Genomic DNA, 24,013 nt, shown 5'->3' with positions numbered 1-24,013 from the left:
TTCCAAAGCGAGGCGCAAAGGCGTTGTCTTAATTATCACCAGAAAAAAAGAAACACAATTAACAGTAAAGCGTTTAGGGTAGAGAGATTATTTACTGGGGCCCGTCCAGTGGAGACAGACGCTGGGCGCTCCTGGGAGACGGACATGTCCGTCAGCATGGGATGGCCAACCAATTCAATTAAATCTCAGATCTTTCAGCCGGTCAGCACAAGCCAACGGTGTTCATCATCCAACAATGACATTCCTTTGGTTTTTCATTTAAATCCAATGTGTTCTCAAGACAAAAGGGTTCTATTCAGTCCAAGACTACATGGTGAGTTGCAAAGCTATGCAAGAACAGCAATAGTTTTCATTGATAAAGAATCTCTTACAATACACTAAAACACATACGATTACATTGTGTTTATCCAAGGTTAAGTATGAATACAGTGTTCATGAAGGTTGTCTGCATAAGGTTCAGTATGGCTGTGAGTGGCTGGTAAAGAAAGGATCCTGTATGTAGCCTGTATATTAGAAGCCTTGGTTCTCAGCCATCTACATGTGAGGTAGGTCACTCAGGGTCATGGACATGGGGATTCTGATTAAGATGTTGATGGACGTAACAAAGAAGATGGGGGCTGTGACAGAGGGAAGATGCCAGTGCTTTTCTACATGAACTTTGCAGAGCAGACCCTCCAGGCAGTGGCAAGCCAGAGAAAGAAGGATTGCAGTGAGCCAAAGAACTTTACTTCAGGAGAGGCAGACCAAATGAAAGTCTGGCGCACTGGGTCCCCAGGTCAGCTAGCAGGTGGGAATAAGATGGAGGAGAGGGGGGGAAAGAGGGTGTATGAGCAGGGACGTCACATCTGGCCTGAATTAGGAAGGTAATACGGCGCGCCCTGAAAAAGTGTTTGAGGATCTCGGAGGCAGATCTCCTTTCCTAAGTAACACCAGGTCAGTGTGTCACGGGGAGCAGATCAGAGTGATTATAGCTGGTCTTTGAGGAGCAGGTGCCACTTCTACTGCTGTCTCATACGCACCACTGCTTAACTGTATGGAATGTCGTTAATCTAGCATTATCATAGGATATTTACGCAGGGGATATTTTAGGTTTTACTTTACTTGTAATAGATCTTGTTCAGTATTTCTCATATTGTACATATTTTATCAGATGCGCTATATCACTCTGAAGATAACGATGGCTGTGGTGAATGTTGAACCAGAATTTTACCAGTGCACTGTAGGGGCAAAGCAGTGTCCTGTGTCCCATTTAATCATAGTAAGTGGATTACCTCACCTCACATTACCTCATCTTCTAATTTTAAGATATCACAATATAAAACCCCTTGGCCAGCTGATTTAACATCCCCTGACCGCCCACTGCCAACTATTAACAGGGAGATACATTCAGTGAAAAAATCCTCTGAGAAGCCAAGAGTAACAACAGCGTCTCCTAATCATCTCATAATTCCCCCTATGGCTCTATCACATTCAATGTTTCACACGGCTTCTCTCCCCCTGCTACCATAGCAGGGACTGACATTTTGGAGAATTGATTCATCGCTACATTAAGTAATGCAGTAATCAATTACTCAAACAATTTCTTGGGGAAAACAGAAGCATTTTAAAAGAGGCATTAATGTCACTATTGGAGGAATAAAATGGTTTGGTTGCAATGTGAGCTGTATCTGACTGGGAGCGCTCTGAGCCCCTGCTCAGTCGGTAACTTACCCGAGCAGCACAGTGAAGTGGAAGGTCTCTTTTTCACGCTACCATTTCCATCCCATTTAATCGAATTCCCCATTATTGTTATCACATCTACAAAACAATTTTGTGGTGAGGTTACCCAGAAAGTGAGCTTGCATCTGCTCTCACGGGGGAGTGGGAAGAGCAGCTGTGGACAAAGAATACAGTGTGAGGACCACAGAGTAGGAGATGAAAGGTAAAGACACTGCTACAGTATAACACACTTTTACTGGCTACAGTGTGGAACTGGAACACACAGCTTTGTTATTCAAGGTTTCGAGAGGATATGGGTCACTATAAATATGGTTCCATTGTTGTTGTACACTCTATTACAGTATATTCCCCTCCACTTTACTAGGATGCTAGTTTTTGTTGTTGCACAACATAGTTAGACCAGGTAGTTATGTGGTGGCTTCAGGGGGACTTTTCTAACAGAATTGAAACACAAATATGCCTTTGTTATCCTGTAAGTCATCTTAAGTGCTTTAATAAGAACTGTATTGTCTCCACAGCTCACTGAGCTACCCTAAACCTATCCCAAAGACACAGAGATGGAATCTGAGCCAACAGCATTTTAGTTTAAACAGCTTTTTAGGCTTTCCTCGAGTACATTGTGCACCCTTGTGGTTTAACAGAACATAAGAATACTATTATATACTACTATTATCAAATAATAGTCTGTGCAATACTATTGGATCAGTTTAGTATGCAATAATCAGTCCATAAAGATGACTCATTATCGATATAAAAATATACAGTATCATAACAATATTGAATTATGTAGCATTATGCATAATTTCCCCAATAACCTGTCCTATGAACATGTAAAATTGTAGGCTAGTATTTTGCTTCCTCAACCACAAACTTCCTGGCTCGTCCTTGTGAGTTCACTGAACTTTTGCAGTGTATTATACACCAGTGTACCCATACTCATGGGGTGATGCTGCAGGGCCGGGTGGTTGCAGCTCAGTAATGATTTACAAATAACAATAAACTAAAGAATGAACAAATCAATAAATCAGTAGATCTCTGGATATTTGCGAGCCAACCTTATTTCTTTATTTATCTGGATCTTTTATTGTTTTCGTCTCTCCAAGGCAGGAGCAGGAATCCCAAATTATCCGAGGGGTTAGGGGGCTCGGCGCCCCCGAGCCCCTAGCCCCATAGCGGAGGTAACGTATTCAATGGCCTGGGGCGAGTGGTGGAGAGGAGCAGCCCTGCTGCATACTGATGGCAGGGAAAGGAGGCAGTAATTGGAGCTGCAGAGGAGAGGGGAGAGGAGGGCAAGCACTAGGAGATGATGGCTTTGTTTTGCCTCTCTCTGCCTGTCTGTGCCGCTCAAACTCCTCCCCCCACACCTCTCCCTCTCACACTCACTTACTGCAGATAGGGAGGAATAGAAAAGAGATACTTGCTAATTGGTCTCTTGCTGCTTGCTTAAAGATCCATAGGTTTATTTCTAGGGGTTTTATGTCTATTGAAACTAATAAACGACTTATGTACTTGTGTGTATGGTAATTCAAGAATTACATAAACCTATCATATATTGTTGTCGGTTGCATAGCGCACAGTGGCATGTGTTAAAGATGGGTATTATTAATGACATGCAATTGTGTGAATATAACAATCTTCTACATCTACATGTCCATGCAAAATAACACACAACTTAATGGGATGTAGGAACATGAATAGATCATTTTATGCTATATTTGTATCTCCTGGCTATAACACACCAGCCTGGAGTCTATGAAAGGCAATTTAAAGCTGCCTGGAAGGATGTAAATTGGTAAATATCAGTTTAATCAGAGCACATCTCAGTTAATTAAGAAAATTACTCTGACAAACCGTCTGAAGCTGACATAAGAACGCAAGCCAGCATGGCAATCAGAACCATCCCTTATGGTTCAGCCACACAGCTCTCTCATGTGGGTAAGACACCATGCTCACACAGTATGCTGTAACACTGTACAGTAGCTCAACATCACTATCTAAGAAACAGTACAGGAGGTAGCCAGGCATGATTTTACATCAATACAGTAAGGCTGTTTGTGTCTTATGCCCTGAAGAATTGTATTCTTAAAACATTCACATCATCATGACTTTCTGATCTGTTGACACAGATTAGTGATGTGAAATGCTTGGCTAAAGGCCGGAGTCCTGGTGGCGGCGTGTTAGAGTCATTGCTCCCCACCAGCCCAGACTGCAGTGAACAGGTTGAAGCCAGAGCCTGGAGCCTGCGGGTCAGTGGAAGGACGTGAGCAAGTGGAGCTTTCATTTCCTGTCAAAGAGGAGCAGCGAGGAGCTTTCAGAGGGATCAGTCGCAGCCTAATTGGGCCCCGGTGGGTGACACGGCAGCGTCGTAAATAAAGCAAACACAGTTTTAGTGTCTCTGCCACTGGACTCTTTAAACCTTCATCACAGAGCAAGCACTTCCAATGAAAGACCACATCTAATTACTTTGCTAGAGGTTGGTTTTTTAATTGATCCTTTTTTCCATATGCATTTATGTTTTTTAATCAGAAATTAGAGCATACATTTCCTCAGCGCTGGAGGACCTGGTAGGGGACCATAATTAGCAGGCTTGGGCCTGACAGTATCTGCTGCTGTTTAATACGCTGGTCTGGTGTCACTCTGACAGTACTGCTGCATGGTGTCACTCTGACAGTACTACTGCATGGTGTCACTCTGACAGTACTACTGCATGGTGTCACTCTGACAGTACTACTACATGGTGTCACTCTGACAGTACTACTACATGGTGTCACTCTGACAGTACTACTACATGGTGTCACTCTGACAGTACTACTACATGGTGTCACTCTGACAGTACTGCTGCATGGTGTCACTGACAGTACTCCTCCATGGTGTCACTCTGACAGTACCACTGCATGGTGTCACTCTGACAGTACTACTGCATGGTGTCACTCTGACAGTACTACTGCATGGTGTCACTCTGACAGCACTACTACATGGTGTCACTCTGACAGTACTACTACATGGTGTCACTCTGACAGTACTGCTGCATGGTGTCACTGACAGTACACCTCCATGGTGTCACTCTGACAGTACTATTACATGGTATCACTCTGACAGTACTATTACATGGTGTCACTCTGACAGTACTACTGCATGGTGTCACTCTGACAGTACTAATGCATGGAGTCACTCTGACAGTACTACTGCATGGTGTCACTCTGACAGTACTGCTGCATGGTGTCACTGACAGTACTACTGCATGGTGTCACTCTGACAGGACTACTGCATGGTGTCACTCTGACAGTACTACTGCATGGTGTCACTCTGACTGTACTGCTGCATGGTGTCACTGACAGTACTCCTCCATGGTGTCACTCTGACAGTACTATTACATGGTGTCACTCTGACAGTACTGCTGCATGGTGTCACTCTGACAGTACTGCTGCATGGTGTCACTCTGACAGTACTACTGCATGGTGTCACTCTGACAGTACTACTGCATGGGGTCACTCTGACAGTACTACTACGTGGTGTCACTCTGACAGTACTGCTGCATGGTGTCACTGACAGTACTCCTCCATGGTGTCACTCTGACAGTACTATTACATGGTGTCACTCTGACAGTACTGCTACATGGTGTAAATCTGACAGTACTACTGCATGGTGTCACTCTGACAGTACTACTGCATGGTGTCACTCTGACAGTACTGCTGCATGGTGTCACTCTGACAATACTACTGCATGGTGTCACTCTTACAGTACTACTGCATGGTGTCACTGACAGTACTACTGCATGGTGTCACTCTGACAGTACTGCTGCATGGTGTCACTCTGACAGTACTACTGCATGGTGTCACTCTTACAGTACTACTGCATGGTGTCACTCTGACAGTACTGCTGCATGGTGTCACTCTGACAGTACTACTGCATGGTGTCACTCTTACAGTACTACTGCATGGTGTCACTCTTACAGTACTACTACATGGTGTCACTGACAGTACTACTGCATGGTGTCACTCTGACAGTACTCCTCCATGGTGTCACTCTGACAGTACTGCTGCATGGTGTCACTCTGACAGTACTGCTGCATGGTGTCAATCTGACAGTACTGCTGCATGGTGTCACTCTGACAGTACTACTGCATGGTGTCACTCTGACAGCACTACTACATGGTGTCACTCTGACAGTACTACTACATGGTGTCACTCTGACAGTACTGCTGCATGGTGTCACTAACAGTACTCCTCCATGGTGTCACTCTGACAGTACCACTGCATGGTGTCACTCTGACAGTACTGCTACATGGTGTCACTCTGACAGTACTACTGCATGGTGTCACTCTGACAGCACTACTACATGGTGTCACTCTGACAGTACTACTACATGGTGTCACTCTGACAGTACTGCTGCATGGTGTCACTGACAGTACACCTCCATGGTGTCACTTTGACAGTACTATTACATGGTATCACTCTGACAGTACTATTACATGGTGTCACTCTGACAGTACTACTGCATGGTGTCACTCTGACAGTACTACTGCATGGAGTCACTCTGACAGTACTACTGCATGGTGTCACTCTGACAGTACTACTGCATGGTGTCACTCTGACAGTACTGCTGCATGGTGTCACTCTGACAGTACTACTGCATGGTGTCACTCTGACAGTACTACTGCATGGTGTCACTCTGACAGTACTACTGCATGGTGTCACTCTGACAGTACTGCTGCATGGTGTAACTGACAGTACTCCTCCATGGTGTCACTCTGACAGTACTGCTGCATGGTGTCACTCTGACAGTACTGCTGCATGGTGTCACTCTGACAGTACTGCTGCATGGTGTCACTCTGACAGTACTACTGCATGGTGTCACTCTGACAGTACTACTGCATGGTGTCACTCTGACAGTACTACTACATGGTGTCACTCTGACAGTACTGCTGCATGGTGTCACTGACAGTACTCCTCCATGGTGTCACTCTGACAGTACTATTACATGGTGTCACTCTGACAGTACTGCTACATGGTGTCACTCTGACAGTACTACTGCATGGTGTCACTCTGACAGTACTACTGCATGGTGTCACTCTTACAGTACTACTGCATGGTGTCACTCTGACAGTACTGCTGCATGGTGTCACTGACAGTACACCTCCATGGTGTCACTCTGACAGTACTATTACATGGTATCACTCTGACAGTACTATTACATGGTGTCACTCTGACAGTACTACTGCATGGTGTCACTCTGACAGTACTACTGCATGGAGTCACTCTGACAGTACTACTGCATGGTGTCACTCTGACAGTACTACTGCATGGTGTCACTCTGACAGTACTACTGCATGGTGTCACTCTGACAGCACTACTACATGGTGTCACTCTGACAGTACTACTACATGGTGTCACTCTGACAGTACTGCTGCATGGTGTCACTGACAGTACACCTCCATGGTGTCACTCTGACAGTACTATTACATGGTATCACTCTGACAGTACTATTACATGGTGTCACTCTGACAGTACTACTGCATGGTGTCACTCTGACAGTACTACTGCATGGAGTCACTCTGACAGTACTACTGCATGGTGTCACTCTGACAGTACTGCTGCATGGTGTCACTGACAGTACTACTGCATGGTGTCACTCTGACAGGACTACTGCATGGTGTCACTCTGACAGTACTACTGCATGGTGTCACTCTGACTGTACTGCTGCATGGTGTCACTGACAGTACTCCTCCATGGTGTCACTCTGACAGTACTATTACATGGTGTCACTCTGACAGTACTGCTGCATGGTGTCACTCTGACAGTACTGCTGCATGGTGTCACTCTGACAGTACTACTGCATGGTGTCACTCTGACAGTACTACTGCATGGGGTCACTCTGACAGTACTACTACATGGTGTCACTCTGACAGTACTGCTGCATGGTGTCACTGACAGTACTCCTCCATGGTGTCACTCTGACAGTACTATTACATGGTGTCACTCTGACAGTACTGCTACATGGTGTAAATCTGACAGTACTACTGCATGGTGTCACTCTGACAGTACTACTGCATGGTGTCACTCTGACAGTACTGCTGCATGGTGTCACTCTGACAATACTACTGCATGGTGTCACTCTTACAGTACTACTGCATGGTGTCACTGACAGTACTACTGCATGGTGTCACTCTGACAGTACTGCTGCATGGTGTCACTCTGACAGTACTACTGCATGGTGTCACTCTTACAGTACTACTGCATGGTGTCACTCTGACAGTACTGCTGCATGGTGTCACTCTGACAGTACTACTGCATGGTGTCACTCTTACAGTACTACTGCATGGTGTCACTCTTACAGTACTACTACATGGTGTCACTGACAGTACTACTGCATGGTGTCACTCTGACAGTACTCCTCCATGGTGTCACTCTGACAGTACTGCTGCATGGTGTCACTCTGACAGTACTGCTGCATGGTGTCACTCTGACAGTACTGCTGCATGGTGTCACTCTGACAGTACTACTGCATGGTGTCACTCTGACAGCACTACTACATGGTGTCACTCTGACAGTACTACTACATGGTGTCACTCTGACAGTACTGCTGCATGGTGTCACTAACAGTACTCCTCCATGGTGTCACTCTGACAGTACCACTGCATGGTGTCACTCTGACAGTACTGCTACATGGTGTCACTCTGACAGTACTACTGCATGGTGTCACTCTGACAGCACTACTACATGGTGTCACTCTGACAGTACTACTACATGGTGTCACTCTGACAGTACTGCTGCATGGTGTCACTGACAGTACACCTCCATGGTGTCACTTTGACAGTACTATTACATGGTATCACTCTGACAGTACTATTACATGGTGTCACTCTGACAGTACTACTGCATGGTGTCACTCTGACAGTACTACTGCATGGAGTCACTCTGACAGTACTACTGCATGGTGTCACTCTGACAGTACTACTGCATGGTGTCACTCTGACAGTACTGCTGCATGGTGTAACTGACAGTACTCCTCCATGGTATCACTCTGACAGTACTATTACATGGTGTCACTCTGACAGTACTACTGCATGGTGTCACTCTGACAGTACTACTGCATGGAGTCACTCTGACAGTACTACTGCATGGTGTCACTCTGACAGTACTGCTGCATGGTGTCACTCTGACAGTACTGCTGCATGGTGTCACTCTGACAGTACTGCTGCATGGTGTCACTCTGACAGTACTACTGCATGGTGTCACTCTGACAGTACTACTGCATGGTATCACTCTGACAGTACTACTACATGGTGTCACTCTGACAGTACTGCTGCATGGTGTCACTGACAGTACTCCTCCATGGTGTCACTCTGACAGTACTATTACATGGTGTCACTCTGACAGTACTGCTACATGGTGTCACTCTGACAGTACTACTGCATGGTGTCACTCTGACAGTACTACTGCATGGTGTCACTCTTACAGTACTACTGCATGGTGTCACTCTGACAGTACTGCTGCATGGTGTCACTGACAGTACACCTCCATGGTGTCACTCTGACAGTACTATTACATGGTATCACTCTGACAGTACTATTACATGGTGTCACTCTGACAGTACTACTGCATGGTGTCACTCTGACAGTACTACTGCATGGAGTCACTCTGACAGTACTACTGCATGGTGTCACTCTGACAGTACTGCTGCATGGTGTCACTCTGACAGTACTACTGCATGGTGTCACTCTGACAGTACTACTGCATGGTGTCACTCTGACTGTACTGCTGCATGGTGTCACTGACAGTACTCCTCCATGGTGTCACTCTGACAGTACTATTACATGGTGTCACTCTTACAGTACTGCTGCATGGTGTCACTCTGACAGTACTGCTGCATGGTGTCACTCTGACAGTACTACTGCATGGTGTCACTCTGACAGTACTACTGCATGGTGTCACTCTGACAGTACTCCTCCATGGTGTCACTCTGACAGTACTATTACATGGTGTCACTCTGACAGTTCTGCTGCATGGTGTCACTCTGACAGTACTGCTGCATGGTGTCACTCTGACAGTACTACTGCATGGTGTCACTCTGACAGTAGTACTACATGGTGTCACTCTGACATTACTGCTACATGGTGTCACTCTGACAGTACTACTGCATGGTGTCACTCTGACAGTACTACTGCATGGTGTCACTCTGACAGTACTGCTGCATGGTGTCACTCTGACAGTACTACTGCATGGTGTCACTCTTACAGTACTACTGCATGGTGTCACTCTGACAGTACTACTGCATGGTGTCACTCTGACAGTACTACTGCATGGTGTCACTCTTACAGTACTACTGCATGGTGTCACTCTTACAGTACTACTACATGGTGTCACTCTGACATTACTGCTACATGGTGTCACTCTGACAGTACTGCTGCATGGTGTCACTCTGGCAGTACTACTACATGGTGTCACTCTGACAGTACTACTGCATGGTGTCACTCTGACAGTACTGCTGCATGGTGTCACTGACAGTACTACTGCATGGTGTCACTCTGACAGTACTACTGCATGGTGTCACTCTGACAGTACTGCTGCATGGTGTCACTCTGACAGTACTACTACATGGTGTCACTCTGACAGTACTGCTGCATGGTGTCACTCTGACAGTACTGTTGCATGGTGTCACTCTGACTGTACTGCTGCATGGTGTCACTGACAGTACTCCTCCATGGTGTCACTCTGACAGTACTATTACATGGTGTCACTCTGACAGTTCTGCTGCATGGTGTCACTCTGACAGTACTGCTGCATGGTGTCACTCTGACAGTACTACTGCATGGTGTCACTCTGACAGTAGTACTACATGGTGTCACTCTGACAGTACTGCTACATGGTGTCACTCTGACAGTACTACTGCATGGTGTCACTCTGACAGTACTGCTGCATGGTGTCACTCTGACAGTACTACTGCATGGTGTCACTCTTACAGTACTACTGCATGGTGTCACTCTGACAGTACTGCTGCATGGTGTCACTCTGGCAGTATTACTACATGGTGTCACTCTGACAGTACTACTGCATGGTGTCACTCTGACAGTACTGCTGCATGGTGTCACTGACAGTACTACTGCATGGTGTCACTCTGACAGTACTACTGCATGGTGTCACTCTGACAGTACTGCTGCATGGTGTCACTCTGACAGTACTACTACATGGTGTCACTCTGACAGTACTGCTGCATGGTGTCACTCTGACAGTACTGCTGCATGGTGTCACTCTGACAGTACTACTGCATGGTGTCACTCTGACAGTACTACTGCATGGTGTCACTCTGACAGTACTGCTGCATGGTGTCACTCTGACAGTACTACTACATGGTGTCACTCTGACAGTACTGCTGCATGGTGTCACTCTGACAGTACTACTGCATGGTGTCACTCTGACAGCACTACTACATGGTGTCACTCTGACAGTACTACTACATGGTGTCACTATGACAGTACTACTACATGGTGTCACTCTGACAGTACTACTACATGGTGTCACTCTGACAGTACTACTGCATGGTGTCACTCTGACAGGACTACTGCATGGTGTCACTCTGACAGTACTACTGCATGGTGTCACTCTGACAGTACTATTGCATGGTGTCACTCTGATTGTACTACTACATGGTGTCCATTTCAGAAACTGAAAAGGACCATTGTTGGTCAGATTTAAAGTGATGCACTACATCATCTATAACACTATGCTTATTAGGATTCTACAATTTGATTCAAGCATCAAATTAATAAGCAAGACAAGAGGATAAACCAACTGAAAATATCCAAGGCCAAATTAAGTATGCATTGTGCTGGGGAAGGCGGAGAGGCGTGAAACACACAAGTAGCTTTGAATAAAGACATTGATTGAAGATATGCGAGGTAGTTCCTGAAATACCGTTGGTTACTCTAATAGATGAAAATAGTATGGCTATATTATGTTTGTGTCAGTGTGTTATTGTGTGGCTGTTGATATTACAAATGTGTAGTGTATGCTAATTTGGTTAAATATACTTGCTCTGGGCTGTGAATTATGTATCATAGTTTTGACCTGCCTCACTAACGATGCCTTTTGCCTATTCCCTGCCTGTACTTTAGCCTATCGGATTTCCTGTCATCAACCTATTGCCTGATCTCCCAGACGACGCTACTAGCATTTTCCCTGACTGTACTGTTGCCTTCTTGGATCCCCTGTGTATGACCTTCTGCCTGCCCCTGGACCCAGCTACCTGCCTCCTCCTGTGGTCCTTTACAAATAAACACCTGCTGTGCCCTGTGCTTGAATACCTCACCAAAAACGACAGATGGATTCAGCGGAGTTGCAGCTACGTCTAGCCCGACAGGAGGAACGAATCGATGAACTCTGCTACCTCCTTCGCCAGTCCCTTCCTGCTTCACCGATATCAGGTGCCACAGCCTCCTCTCGTTCATCTCCCCCCATATCATGCCTAATAAATACGACGGCTCCCCAGGGAAATGTCAAGGATTTCTCATGCAATGTAACCTGTACATAGACCATCACCCCGCTGACTTCATCTCTGACAAAGACCGGGTGGACTTCGTCATCTCCCTACTCACAGGCAAAGCTCTGGATTGGGTCACAACCCTGTGGGCCGCTCAAAGTTCTGATCTGTCCTCTGAATAACGTTTCCACGCCTTCTTCAAGGAGGTGTTCAACCATTCAGTTTCAGGTCGTCACACCGGGGACCTATATTTGTGAGCTGCGACAGGGCCGTCGCTCCACCACTGAATATGCCCTTGAGTTCCGCACCATGGCTGCCGGCAGTGGACCATCTCTCCTTAGTCTACCGGAGGGGTCTTAATTGGGAGTTACAGACCAAACTGGCCTGCAGAGGAGATTTAACGAACCTAAACCAATACATCAGGATGTCCATATCCATTGGCAACGTACTGGTGGACCGCAGACCTATACATTCGCCCATGGCCTGCGAGTCTTCCACGCCCTTCTCTCGTCCACCACGGTCTAATAGCCCCAAACACATGCAACTCGGCCACGCCACTCTCACGCCTGCCGAGAGACATCGGAGGTTACGTGAAAACCGGTGCCTCTATTGTGGAGAGTAACTAACTACTCAATAGCTGTCTGATTCACCCCCCCCCACCCCCCCACCCCCCATGAAGTGGTGACCACAACCCCTCCACTTCTGCCTGGGTAAGCCCCTCTACGTTCTTGGATATTATCAAAAGGCAGTTTGGTATCCCGGCTCTTCTTCTGCTAATGGGGTCACTCAGTTTGTGGAGGGACTTGTGGACTCGCTGAGTTCTGGCCATCCCGGGATCACCCGGACCATGGAGCTGCTGACACGCACGTTCTGGTGGTCATCCCTAACAGCAGATGTCTGAGATTACGTTATTTTCTGTCCCGTCTGTGCATGGGCAAAGAGCCCTCGCCAACTACCTACCAGTAAGCTCAAGCCCTCACCTACACCACACAGACTATGGTCCCACATCGCCATGGATTTCCTCACTGATCTGCCAGACTCTTCGGGATTCACTACTATTTTAGTTGTAGTGGACCGGTTCTCCAAGATGTGCCGACTCATCTACCTAATGCCGTGGAAATGGCCGAGTGCATGTTTCAACAGGTGTTTCGTTTGTATAGGATGACATCATTTCGGATCGGGGACCCCAGTTTGTCTCCAGGGTGTGACGAGCCTTCTGCGACCGACTGGGGGTCTCCATCAGCCTATCCTCCGGATATCATCCCCAAACCAACGGGCAGACGGAAATAGGGATGTACCTTCGCCAACACTGCACCCACAGACCACACGAGTGGAGTCGCTATCTAGCCTGGGCCGAATACGCACAGAACTCCCTGGTGCAAATCTCACTCTTTTTCAGTGTGTCTTCAGATACCAACCCCCCGAGTGTGCCTGCCGTCGATGAGTGGTTTTGACAGAGTGAGCAGGTTTGGGAGACCGCACATCGGCACCTACATCAAGCTTCCCTCTCCCAGAAACGGTTCGCTGACCGGCATCACCGACCTACTCCACTCTTCCACCCTGGGCAACGTGTGTGGCTCTCTACCCGGGACATCTGGCTTTGTGACCCCTGCAAAAAGTTCAGTCCCCGGTTCATTGGTCCCTTCAAAATAACACACCACATCAATCCTGTCACCTACCGTCTCCAGTTGCCCCGCCATTTCCGGATCTCCTCATCCTTCCATGTGTCCCTTCTTAAGCCTGTGAGGTACAGCCCTCTCCAACCTCCAGTGGCGCACCTCCGTTTGACGTTGGCGAAGCACCGGCTTATTCCGTCCAAGCCCTCCTTGACTCCAAGCACCTGGGTGGTCGCATCCACTACCTGGTGGATTGGAAGGGGTACGGACCTCCAACTCAGTCTCAAACACATAGATCTCCTGAACGCAGCTCACTCTCCAGATCCCAATGTGCTTGAAACCAGCTCTCTGTGTCCCATCATGTTCATTACATTAATATTTTGCTTCTTTTAAATTCACAGCAGATCAAGATATATCAGCTCCAGATTGGGCTTCTTTATCACGCTAGATTTTCCCACCATGACTTCACTTTGTAATTCTGCTGTGTCTCTTTCCTAAGGACTGCGTATACATATTTATTCTGATGCTATAGAATGTGTCAGAGGTGTCCTAACGGTGTCCTTGATGAAAGGCTATTCCTATTGAACACTTTTGCAGTCATCCATGTGCCACCACTGTGGAAATGTGTTTTTCCCCTCCCTCTTTCAATGAAACAAAAGTTGATCTGTTCTTATCTCTACTGATACCTGATTTTATATATTTTTTTCTTCCAGGGTTTGCAATGGCGAGACTATCAGTGGCTTTAGTAGATTTATCAAACCAAATATTGTTCTCTTTCCTCAGGAGGCTCAGACTCACATTGCATTCAGTGTTAATTCAAATGAAATATGCAGTTAGATTATTTTGTGCATTGTTGCCTGACGCTCACACTAAGTACAGAGCATCGAGGTAACACAAGAAGTTAAAGGCTTTACAAATATGTTCAAGGTTCTTTGTCAAGGATGTAGAGCTTTAGTTCAATTTTATTTGTTTAACCAGGATAAACTCAGTAGCAATTGGCACTGTTTTTCGGGGAGTCTTGGGAAGTTATCTTGAAGAATAAGAAAATAAAGTTGAAACCAGTGTAGAGGCATCTTGATGACAATGTCCTAGCTTGCAATACAAATAACATTTTGAATTACTGACCATTTGAAGGTTCTCTCAGCAACAGTAACAATTCGGTCTGACCTGATTGGCTGCAAGGCCCTGGTTTCTGTTCATGTGACATTGTTCCAAGGTAGGCAGTACAGTAGCTATCCTGAGGCCCATGTCAGGATCCCCTGATCCTAGAGCAGTGCCTGTCAGGCCTGCACCTGTAACAGAGACCTTGTGGCCCTGCATCCAGCACGTAGGGCCGTGCTGGGCCACCGCACTGCCTCTGACATGCTTTGCATTCAACCACCACTCACGGCCCAGGCAATGCTCCAGAGACCGGCCGTGATCCCAGCTGTTCGCTTCATTTTAATGCACTCTGAATAATATTAAAGCAGAATCAGTTGAATTTATTAATGCAGGCTGCCCCTCGGAGAGATGCTTTTAAAGGCCAATGATTTAATTTAAGCTCTTAAACCCTCTATTTTTGATATGTTACAAAGAATTATGGCTTTTGCCATGTCTTTACACCACAGAGTACAGTGGGCCACTGTATAAATTATTACCAAACCATGACTTCTGGAAACAGCCACCATTAGCAGTCATATTTCCACCCCTTATCCTAGAGACCATAGCAGTCCCTGTTCTTGCACTTTCTAGTATTCCTGTCATTAGAGTCTGTTCTTGAATAACGAACGACACTGTCAGTATAAAATCTATTTGCATGGTTTTTTGTAGTTGACTTGGAGGATAAACTGACTCCTACAAAGCAAACTTGCACCTGAATATAGGCCTGGATGTCTTTTCAAAAGCTCCACATGCTGTCTCCTCAGGTACATGCTTATGGAGGGAGACCAATCTGGGACTGTAGCACCACAATCTGGCCCGTCATTTGGATGTCGTTACTGAGTTGATTCCAGGTAAGCCTTCCACTTTATTGGTGTCAAGGTCCTCTTAGAGTAGGCCATGACCTCTGCCGTTTTAATTCAAGGCAGCCCAGACTCAGGGCACTAGTGCTAATCTCATTGGCCCGTTTTTCAATTGGTACCACTAGAACAAATAGCTATAAACAAAGAGATTTGACACCTGTAAGTATAACCAAGAGTAGTGCCTCTGTCACTATGCGACACTGTGGTAAAATAGTGTCTCCATGATGGGAGGTCAGAGAACCATCACGAAATCACTCATGTAACAATTACTAAAAAGAGGTGCAGAGTGTAGTGGCATAATAAAATGAAGCCTTTGCTGGCATCATCTGAAAGGCAGGGCGGTACACCTGCGAAGGAGAGAAGGGATCACATCAGTGTTCTCTGTGTTTGCGCTTGCTAGTTTGACGCCCGCTTCAGGGCTGCACATCACAGGAGCGACTGCTGAAAAAACAGGTTGTAGGGGTCCTTGCGCACAGCCTGCCTGTGGTGCTGCCTGAAGGACTACCATGGAAACAAGGAGTGTGACAGGCTCTGGGGGGATCCACCACAGCTGCAGGCACTTCCATTTTGACAGACTGATGAAGACATCACTGCCACACAGTGCACAAAAACAACAACAACTAGTGGAAAAAAATATGATCCAGGCAATGTTAACTGCTATGTGGCTGAAATGTTTACTAGCAAGCTTGTAAAACATCCAGGGAGTTTCTAATGTATTCAGGGACCAGATTGCATGGTGACTTATCTGCTGAGATTTGGGCTTTTCCCTAGAGGGAATCGATTTATAAATGATTTCTTAAATATGATTACCTCTCTATGAAGAGGAAAGAGACATTATGCTAGGTGAGAATTCTATGGCAGTCCTAACCCTGTCTATATCCTGTCTTTAACTCATTGAATGAATGACTTAACATTAACAGAGGGCGTCCAAGCCCAAAAGCTCAGTGCTAGTGACTTGACAGCTGGGAAGCAGACAGCCTATTCACCATGACCTCTCTTAATACCAATGATGTCATTTGCCTTGATAATATCTCCACTGATGACAGCTCCAACCTCTTAGTTCCCAGAAGTCCCCAGAGCCAGGCTCAATTCATCAATATTAGCCAACGATATTCATGTCAAACATTATGGAACAGGTAGTGGTTGTAACTTCAAGACAAAATGTCACTTAATAGTTATTTGGTCATTTCTTTCAGAAACAATGCACCAGTAACAAGCTGAAGTTATATTTCTGTTTGGAAAGTTCTGTCTTGTATTTTTTTGAACAAGTTTTTTATAAGTTTTGAATCCTAACAAGAGTTTCTAGGATCAAACATATTGCAGAGCACATCACTGTATGTGTGAGAGAGCAGTATTGGAGTGTGTTAAAATATGATGATTAACAGTACCCCGGGAGTGATGCTTAATTGGTTTCACCTGTCGGGACACCTCATTGGTTCTTCTCTGTGGGCACCCCACCTCCTCCTCCATGCCACCCCCACCCCACCCCCAGTGGAGCCCAGAATGCAGCAGGGTTTCAGCTTGTATGTGGGATTTAGCTCGTCAGAAGCTCAGGGTCACCTCCACTCCCCCTCACTTTGAAATGGACCCCTGGTGGCAGCTCCTGGGAGAGCCCAGTGATGTCTCTATCAGCCTGTCAAAAGAGATAGCCTGGGGCTCCACCAGGTCCCCCTGAGCCAATCAAACTCTTCACAAAGCACAGATAGATGCTCTTTCACCAGCGTGCTACTGCAGAGGAAGGAGATCACCCGCCCTCCCGCCCGACTGGGATGCTCAGCACACCAATCAGCTAGAACAAACTTCCAGTGCTGGGGTCCAGGGCTCGCCTCAGCCAAAACTCTGCTCAAACTAGGGCTATTTTTAAGTGTTACTAGTTTATTTATTTACTCTTTCTTTGAATGAGCAGAACTGAGAACACACCAACTAAACAATAAGTTATTTCAAAGGTGTGGAGATCCAACGACAAAAAGGACTCTAAGAACTCTGATAACATGTTATATGATTAATGTTCCACTGGTACATGAGCAAGAAATATTACATAAGGATTTTATCCAATATGTGCATTGTCTGGAAATATCATGAGGAATTGATTTCCCAGAGAGTCATTTGTCAAAGGCAATGAAAGAGCCAGTTAATGTAGGCCCATCAAGGATAAAACTGTTTGAAAATCATCACATTCAAATCTAATACATATAAGATCTAAAACAATCTTCTAAACACACCAATAATCATCTCTAAGTAACATCACATCAATGTTTGAGGCTAATCGTTGTGAATAATTTGAAGATGCCTCAAAGTAAACCGTGAAAGACCCTCTGAGGATTATGTCTGATGGAGTAGGAAGCATATGTTACTCTTCCAGGAACTCCATCATGGAGAGAAAGACTATCCCGTGTGTGTAGCCAACATTTGGTAGTTGAGGTGATTTTAGTGGAAACGTGAAGCATTAAGTGCTGAAGATGAAGAGTACTCTCTGTGAGATGAGCGCCCGCTCATTTGGACCCTTTTATTGTGAGAAGGCAACAAAAGCACTGCATTAGCCACTGCGCCGGACCAATATACAGGGCTTTGATGTGAGCTCGGTAACCAAGGCACAGCGGTGGCCGATGCATGAGCTCTGTTCCAATGGGTGTGTTGTGTAATCAGATGTATTTACTGTGTATTCAGGGAGAGAAGTGGTGTAATCCATTCCCAGTGCAGTTAGGAAGAAAATCATTGTGGAACAACTACAGTTTGAGATTGGATTTTTCTAGGTTTTACAATTTATCACATTTTCATTTGAGAATTGACAAATAAGAAGACATCAAAACAGGAAACGTGAGAAGTTGCACTAGAGTATCAAAGTTACATGTGTCTAACTTATCTTTGAATCTGTTCAGAAAATAAATTCTTCATAATACAAAATATTTGATCAAAGGGATTGTACAGAGTTGATTTTACAAATTAAAATAATTATATGCACCTTGAATATAAAAAGGCTTTGTAGTAAACAGTTATGAGCATCGGCCTACATAAAAAGAGAGCCATAAAAATACAAAAATGAATGCCCGTAATACTTTACCTAAAGTCTATATTTGAGAGATCAATTTAAATTGGTAGGAATGTAAGTACAAAGTGTTAACTGGATTTAGCACACCTACAGTATTACATTTACCAATTTGCCCTTATATGAAAATAAAATGTAAATGATTCAAAGCATTGCAGCGGTTCAGTTTTACTACTCAAACCAATAAAAGCCAAACAGCAGAGGTCTGAGTTAAACCAAACTTTCTAGCTCTCATTCTTTTTCTAAAATGCATGAATGGATGCGGGCAGACGGCGTCTCTGGCTCTGTGATTGACAGCTCCATGTGCTGCCTCCCTAGCCGGTGCAGTGCACAGCCCCTGTCAGGGGGGTGGCAGACACACAAACGGGAGAGCGGCTGACTGCACCCCCACAGCAGGGGGCACGGGAGAGGGGGGAGCAGGCGGTGAGGGGTCGCAGGTTCTGCTGGCACTGGAGCGTTGCCATCGTAGCGGACTGGGCCGTGCCATTTTCAAAAGGAGCCCAGGCCTTTCATCCAGCATGTCCGAGGGGCTTACCTTCTCCTCCGTGGCGGGCTCTGGACGCTGGGCGCTCTCAGCTCGCTGTACTGCACCTGTAAAAACAAACAGGAGTTTGGTCGGAGGCAGGTAATCTGAGCTCAGTGGAGCGCACGGTAATGGCTCCCCCGAGGAGAGCTGGTGCAGGGGAAAGCGAGGCGGGCTTGCCTGTAATGAATCATTTTTTAAACACAGGAGCAGAGGGGATTAATCACAGGGAGGAAGGATTTGAGAAGTCAAGGGTTCCGTACCAGCGCACTCCCCCCTCCTCCGCCACAATCGCAATATTAGAAGCAGACATCAACTGTTGAGAAGACCTGCCAGTAAGGGAGTTGTAAAACTGCATAATCGCTCATTGCAAGTTGTGTCCTTTCGGAGAAAACTTTGTACGAAGCCAAGAATAGCCTCAGCCAGGGGTTTCTTAACTAGAGTAGCAACTGGCATCAATGGGATGTCGAATTTTACATGCTTCAATGGGAACTAAAAGTTGACTTTGATTTCATCCGAGAAAAGAGACCTGCCACTTTGACATTTTAACTTTAAACCCCAGTTTCCTTTCAGTTATGTTTGCAGAATTATGCTCAACATCAAAGATTTCAGATTTACACAGATTCCTACATGTCCAAACATATTTGTAACAGAAATCAAGGCTGAAAGTCTAGAATTAAACTTCCAAATTGGAACTTACTATGGCAAATGGTTGAAAAACTGTAAGTATCTAAAATATCTTTGTCCAATTTTTGTAGTCTCTAGTGAAAGTAACAGGCCCCAAAAATAAATCAAAACAACAATAATGCGAAACCAATTGATAGTTGGAAAAAGATTTAGAAACTTGACAAAATGAAGTTTGAAGAAAAATTGCTTTCAAAAGCATTTTTGTTGTTGCTACAACAATAACATGGTTCTGTTGAATCAAGGTAGAGAATCCATACTAATTACCAAACCCTGATTATTAGAATGGGAGATGGAATGAATGAGGGAACAAAGTGACTGCCGTCTGCATCAGAACATGAAACTGTTAGAACTAACAGATGCTTCTTATTTCAGGACAGACAAGCTCCTGTCAGAAGTCCCGGTTTGGGGGGGCTTTGTAGATTTGCACAGGCACTAATTGCCAAGTAATTTTGCTGTGAGACAGGAGCCTGTTTCCAGCCTTTGTAATATGGCTAGACTGTGTCCATACCTCGGCCTATCTAAGGGTTGGAGTTCTAAGGTAATAACTATTGTTATGGTTCTTGTGTTTGTCTTGTTCAGCAGATTATTATTCACAAAACTTTACCTACTGATGAGTCATTATGAATGTTTTGTTTTGTTATGTACCCATCATCCATGACATAGTTCATCTGTAAACTAGACTAAAAAGTATTGTCCCAATGGAGTCATTTTTAAAACTTTAACAATGTGTCACATAAAAGATGTGAGACATAAAATATGGCAAAACTAAATGTATTCATCTTGTTGTTTTGCCAACTTACTCAGCCAAAAAAATCACATAGGCTTCTCTCCAACATCACTGAACATTTGGCAATAACTCTCAGAGTGACAACATCAAGGGGGCAGTGGAGAAAGAGACTGGGGTTCATTGTCTTTCTAGAACCAGACAGTCACGTATCCTAGCTGAATACTGTTTGTGGAGTACTGTACCTGGGAGAGGAAGGCACTGTTTGCTGCTCCGTTTCCTGCCCACACTCAGCCTCTCTCAATGAGAGAACAGAACAGAGAGAGAACAATATGAACACCCAGTACCACGTACCCCGACAGCACCCTGCCCTGGCAGCTATCTGCTACCAGCCCTGTGATGTAACGGCAAATGACATATCAGCCATGGCTAATATATGATCACATATGGCAGCCAGCAGGATGGCCAGGTCTCACGACTACATTAATTGACTCCCCCACCCTGATGTGGCGGGGGCCACGTCAGAGTGTCTAAGCTGACACAGAGCTGGTCACACCAGCCACAGACGTCAGGGGCCCTCCGCCGGCCCCTGGCCAATCACAGGCCCCGTCGCCACAGTGCTTTTATCACAGAGACAAAACTGCTAATCAGGGACAAGGCTGGAGCGATATGGCAGAGGACAGATCAGAGCAGACCCCATCCAGGCAACGGGGCGACTGAATCAAACCACCGCCAGAAATAATTGGGCCAGGGGTGCTTTAAACGCGTGAGTTCATTAATAATCAAACAAAGCCAGAGGATATATTTCCCCAACACTTGAGAATACTGTTAGAGCAAATAATGCAGATATCTTCAGGGAATTCCCTCCCTCTATGTGTATGTGAAATTGAACCCTTACCTTTTGAACATCAGATGGCACCCTCTTGAGGAAATCCAGTATTTCATTATTGTCAATGGCATACGGGCTGCGTAGCTTTTTGGTAAATTTGTTAACGCCTGTGAAAACAAGGACACATTAATAAATAAAGGTGTCATCGAGACCTGCATATTTTTACAAGGAGAAAACAATCTTGCGACCCCATCCCTAGCTCTTTCACCGCTGTATGAGAAATTGCACCTTGTGATGGTATTAAATTGATCACCAGGAACTAAATTGAATCTGTATATCAATAAGATGGTGGGGTTGTATGGACAGGGCATTGATATGTATCATCATAAAAATACACTACATGATCAAAAGTATGTGGACACCTGCTCATCGAACATCTCATTCCAAAATCATGGGCATTAATATAGAGTTGGTCCACCCTTTGCTGCTATAACAGCCTCCACTCTTCTTAGGAAGGCTATCCACTATATGTTGGAACATTGCTGCTGGGACTTGCTTCCATTCAGCCACAACAAGCACTGATGTTGGGCGATTAGGCTTGGCTCGCAGTCAGCGTTCCAGTTCATTCCAAAGGTGTTCGATGGGGTTGAGGTCAGGGCTCTGTGCAGGCCACACCGATCTGGACAAACCATTTCTGTATGGACCTCACTTTGTGCACAGGGGCATTGTCATGCTGAAACAGGAAACGGCCTTCCTCAAACTGTTGCCACAAAGTTGGAATCACATAATCGTCTAGAATGTAATTGTATGCTGTAGCGTTAAGATCTCTGTTCACTTGAATTAAGGGGCCCGAACCATGAAAAACAGCCCCAGACCATTATTCCTCCTCCACCAAACTTTACAGTTGGCACTATGCATTCGGGCAGGTAGCGTTCTCCTAGTATCCACCAAACCCAGATTCGTCCGTCAGACTGCCAGATGGTGAAGCGTGATTCTCACTCCAGAGAACACTTTTCCACTGCTCCAGAGTCCATTGGTGGCAAGCTTGACAATAACTCCAGCTGACGCTTGGCATTGCGCATGGTGATCTTAGGCTTGTGGGCGGCTGCTCGGCCATGGAAAACAATTTCATGAAGCTCCCGACGAACAGTTCTTGTGCTGATGTTGCTTCCAGAGGTCGTTTGGAACTCGGTAGTGAGTTTTGGAACCGAGGACAGATGATTTCTACACGCTATGCGCTTCAGCACTCGCCGGTCCTGTTCTGTGAGCTTGTGTGGCCTACCACTTCGTGGCTAAGCCGTTGTTGCTACTAGACGTTTCCAGTTCACAATAACAGCACTTACAGTTGACCGGGGCAGCTCTAGCAGGACAGAAATTTGACGAACTGACTTGTTGGAAAGGTGGCATCCTATGACGGTGCCACATTGAAAGTCACTGAGCTCTTCAGTAAGGCCATTCTACTGTCAATGTTTGTCTATGGAGATTGCATGGCGGTGTGCTTGATTTTATACACCTGTCCGCAACAGGTGTGGCTGAAATTGACAAATTCAAAAGGGTGTCCACATACTTTTGTATATGTCGTGTATACAGTACCAGTCAAAAGTTTGGACACACCTACTCATTCAAGGGTTTTTCTTTATTTTACTATTTCCTACATTGCAGAATAATAGCGAAAACATCAAAACAATGAAATAGCACATATGGAATCATGAAGTAACCAAAGAAGTGTTAAAAAATATATATTTTATATTTGAGATACTTCAAAGTAGCCACCCTTTGCCTTGATGACAGCTTTGAACACTCTTGGCGTTCTCTCAACCAAATTCATGAGGTAGTCAATGGGAATGCATTTCAATTAACAGGTGTGCCTTGTAAAAAGTAAATCTGTGGAATTTATTTCCTTCTTAATGCGTTTGAGCCAATCAGTTGTGTTGTGACAAGGTAGGGGTGGTATACAGATGATAGCCCGATTTGGCAAAAGACCAACTCCATATTATTTCAAGAACAGCTCAAATAAGCAAAGGGAATCACAGTCCATCATTACTTTAAGACATGAATGTCAGTCAATGCAGAAAATTTCAACAACTTCGAAAGTTTCTTCAAGTGCAATTGCAAAAACCATCAAGCGATATGATGAAACTGGCCCTCGTGAGGACCGCCACAGCTAAGGAAGACCCAGAGTTACCTCTGCTGCAGAGAATAAGTTCATTAGAGTTAACTGCACCTCAGATTGCAGCCCAAATAAATACTTCAGAGTTCCAGTAACAGACACATCTCAACATCAACTGTTCAGAGGAGACTGCGTGAATCAGGCCTTCATGGTCGAATTGCTGTAAAAAAAAACACTACTAAAGTACACCAATAAGAAGAACAGACTTGCTTGGGCCAAG

At 45.4% G+C, this 24,013-nt stretch overlaps 1 protein-coding gene across 1 annotated transcript in view; it reads right to left on the bottom strand.

Moving 5' to 3' along the window:
• Positions 1–17,768: 17,768 nt before the first annotated feature.
• LOC120066262 (multiple C2 and transmembrane domain-containing protein 2-like) overlaps positions 17,769–24,013 on the bottom strand; it is a 49,661-nt gene continuing 43,416 nt past the window's right edge. Inside the window, exons 23-24 of the mRNA XM_039017512.1 lie at positions 21,693–21,790; positions 17,769–19,451 (exon numbers count right to left, since the gene is read on the bottom strand). Coding sequence (XP_038873440.1) covers positions 19,392–19,451; positions 21,693–21,790 — 158 coding nt within the window. The 3' untranslated portion in view covers positions 17,769–19,391. The remainder of the gene's footprint in view (positions 19,452–21,692; positions 21,791–24,013) is intronic.

This window comes from Salvelinus namaycush, chromosome 21, assembly GCF_016432855.1.
Source record: "Salvelinus namaycush isolate Seneca chromosome 21, SaNama_1.0, whole genome shotgun sequence".
Taxonomy (NCBI): domain Eukaryota; kingdom Metazoa; phylum Chordata; class Actinopteri; order Salmoniformes; family Salmonidae; genus Salvelinus; species Salvelinus namaycush.
This window is presented reverse-complemented; position numbering and strand designations above follow the sequence as displayed.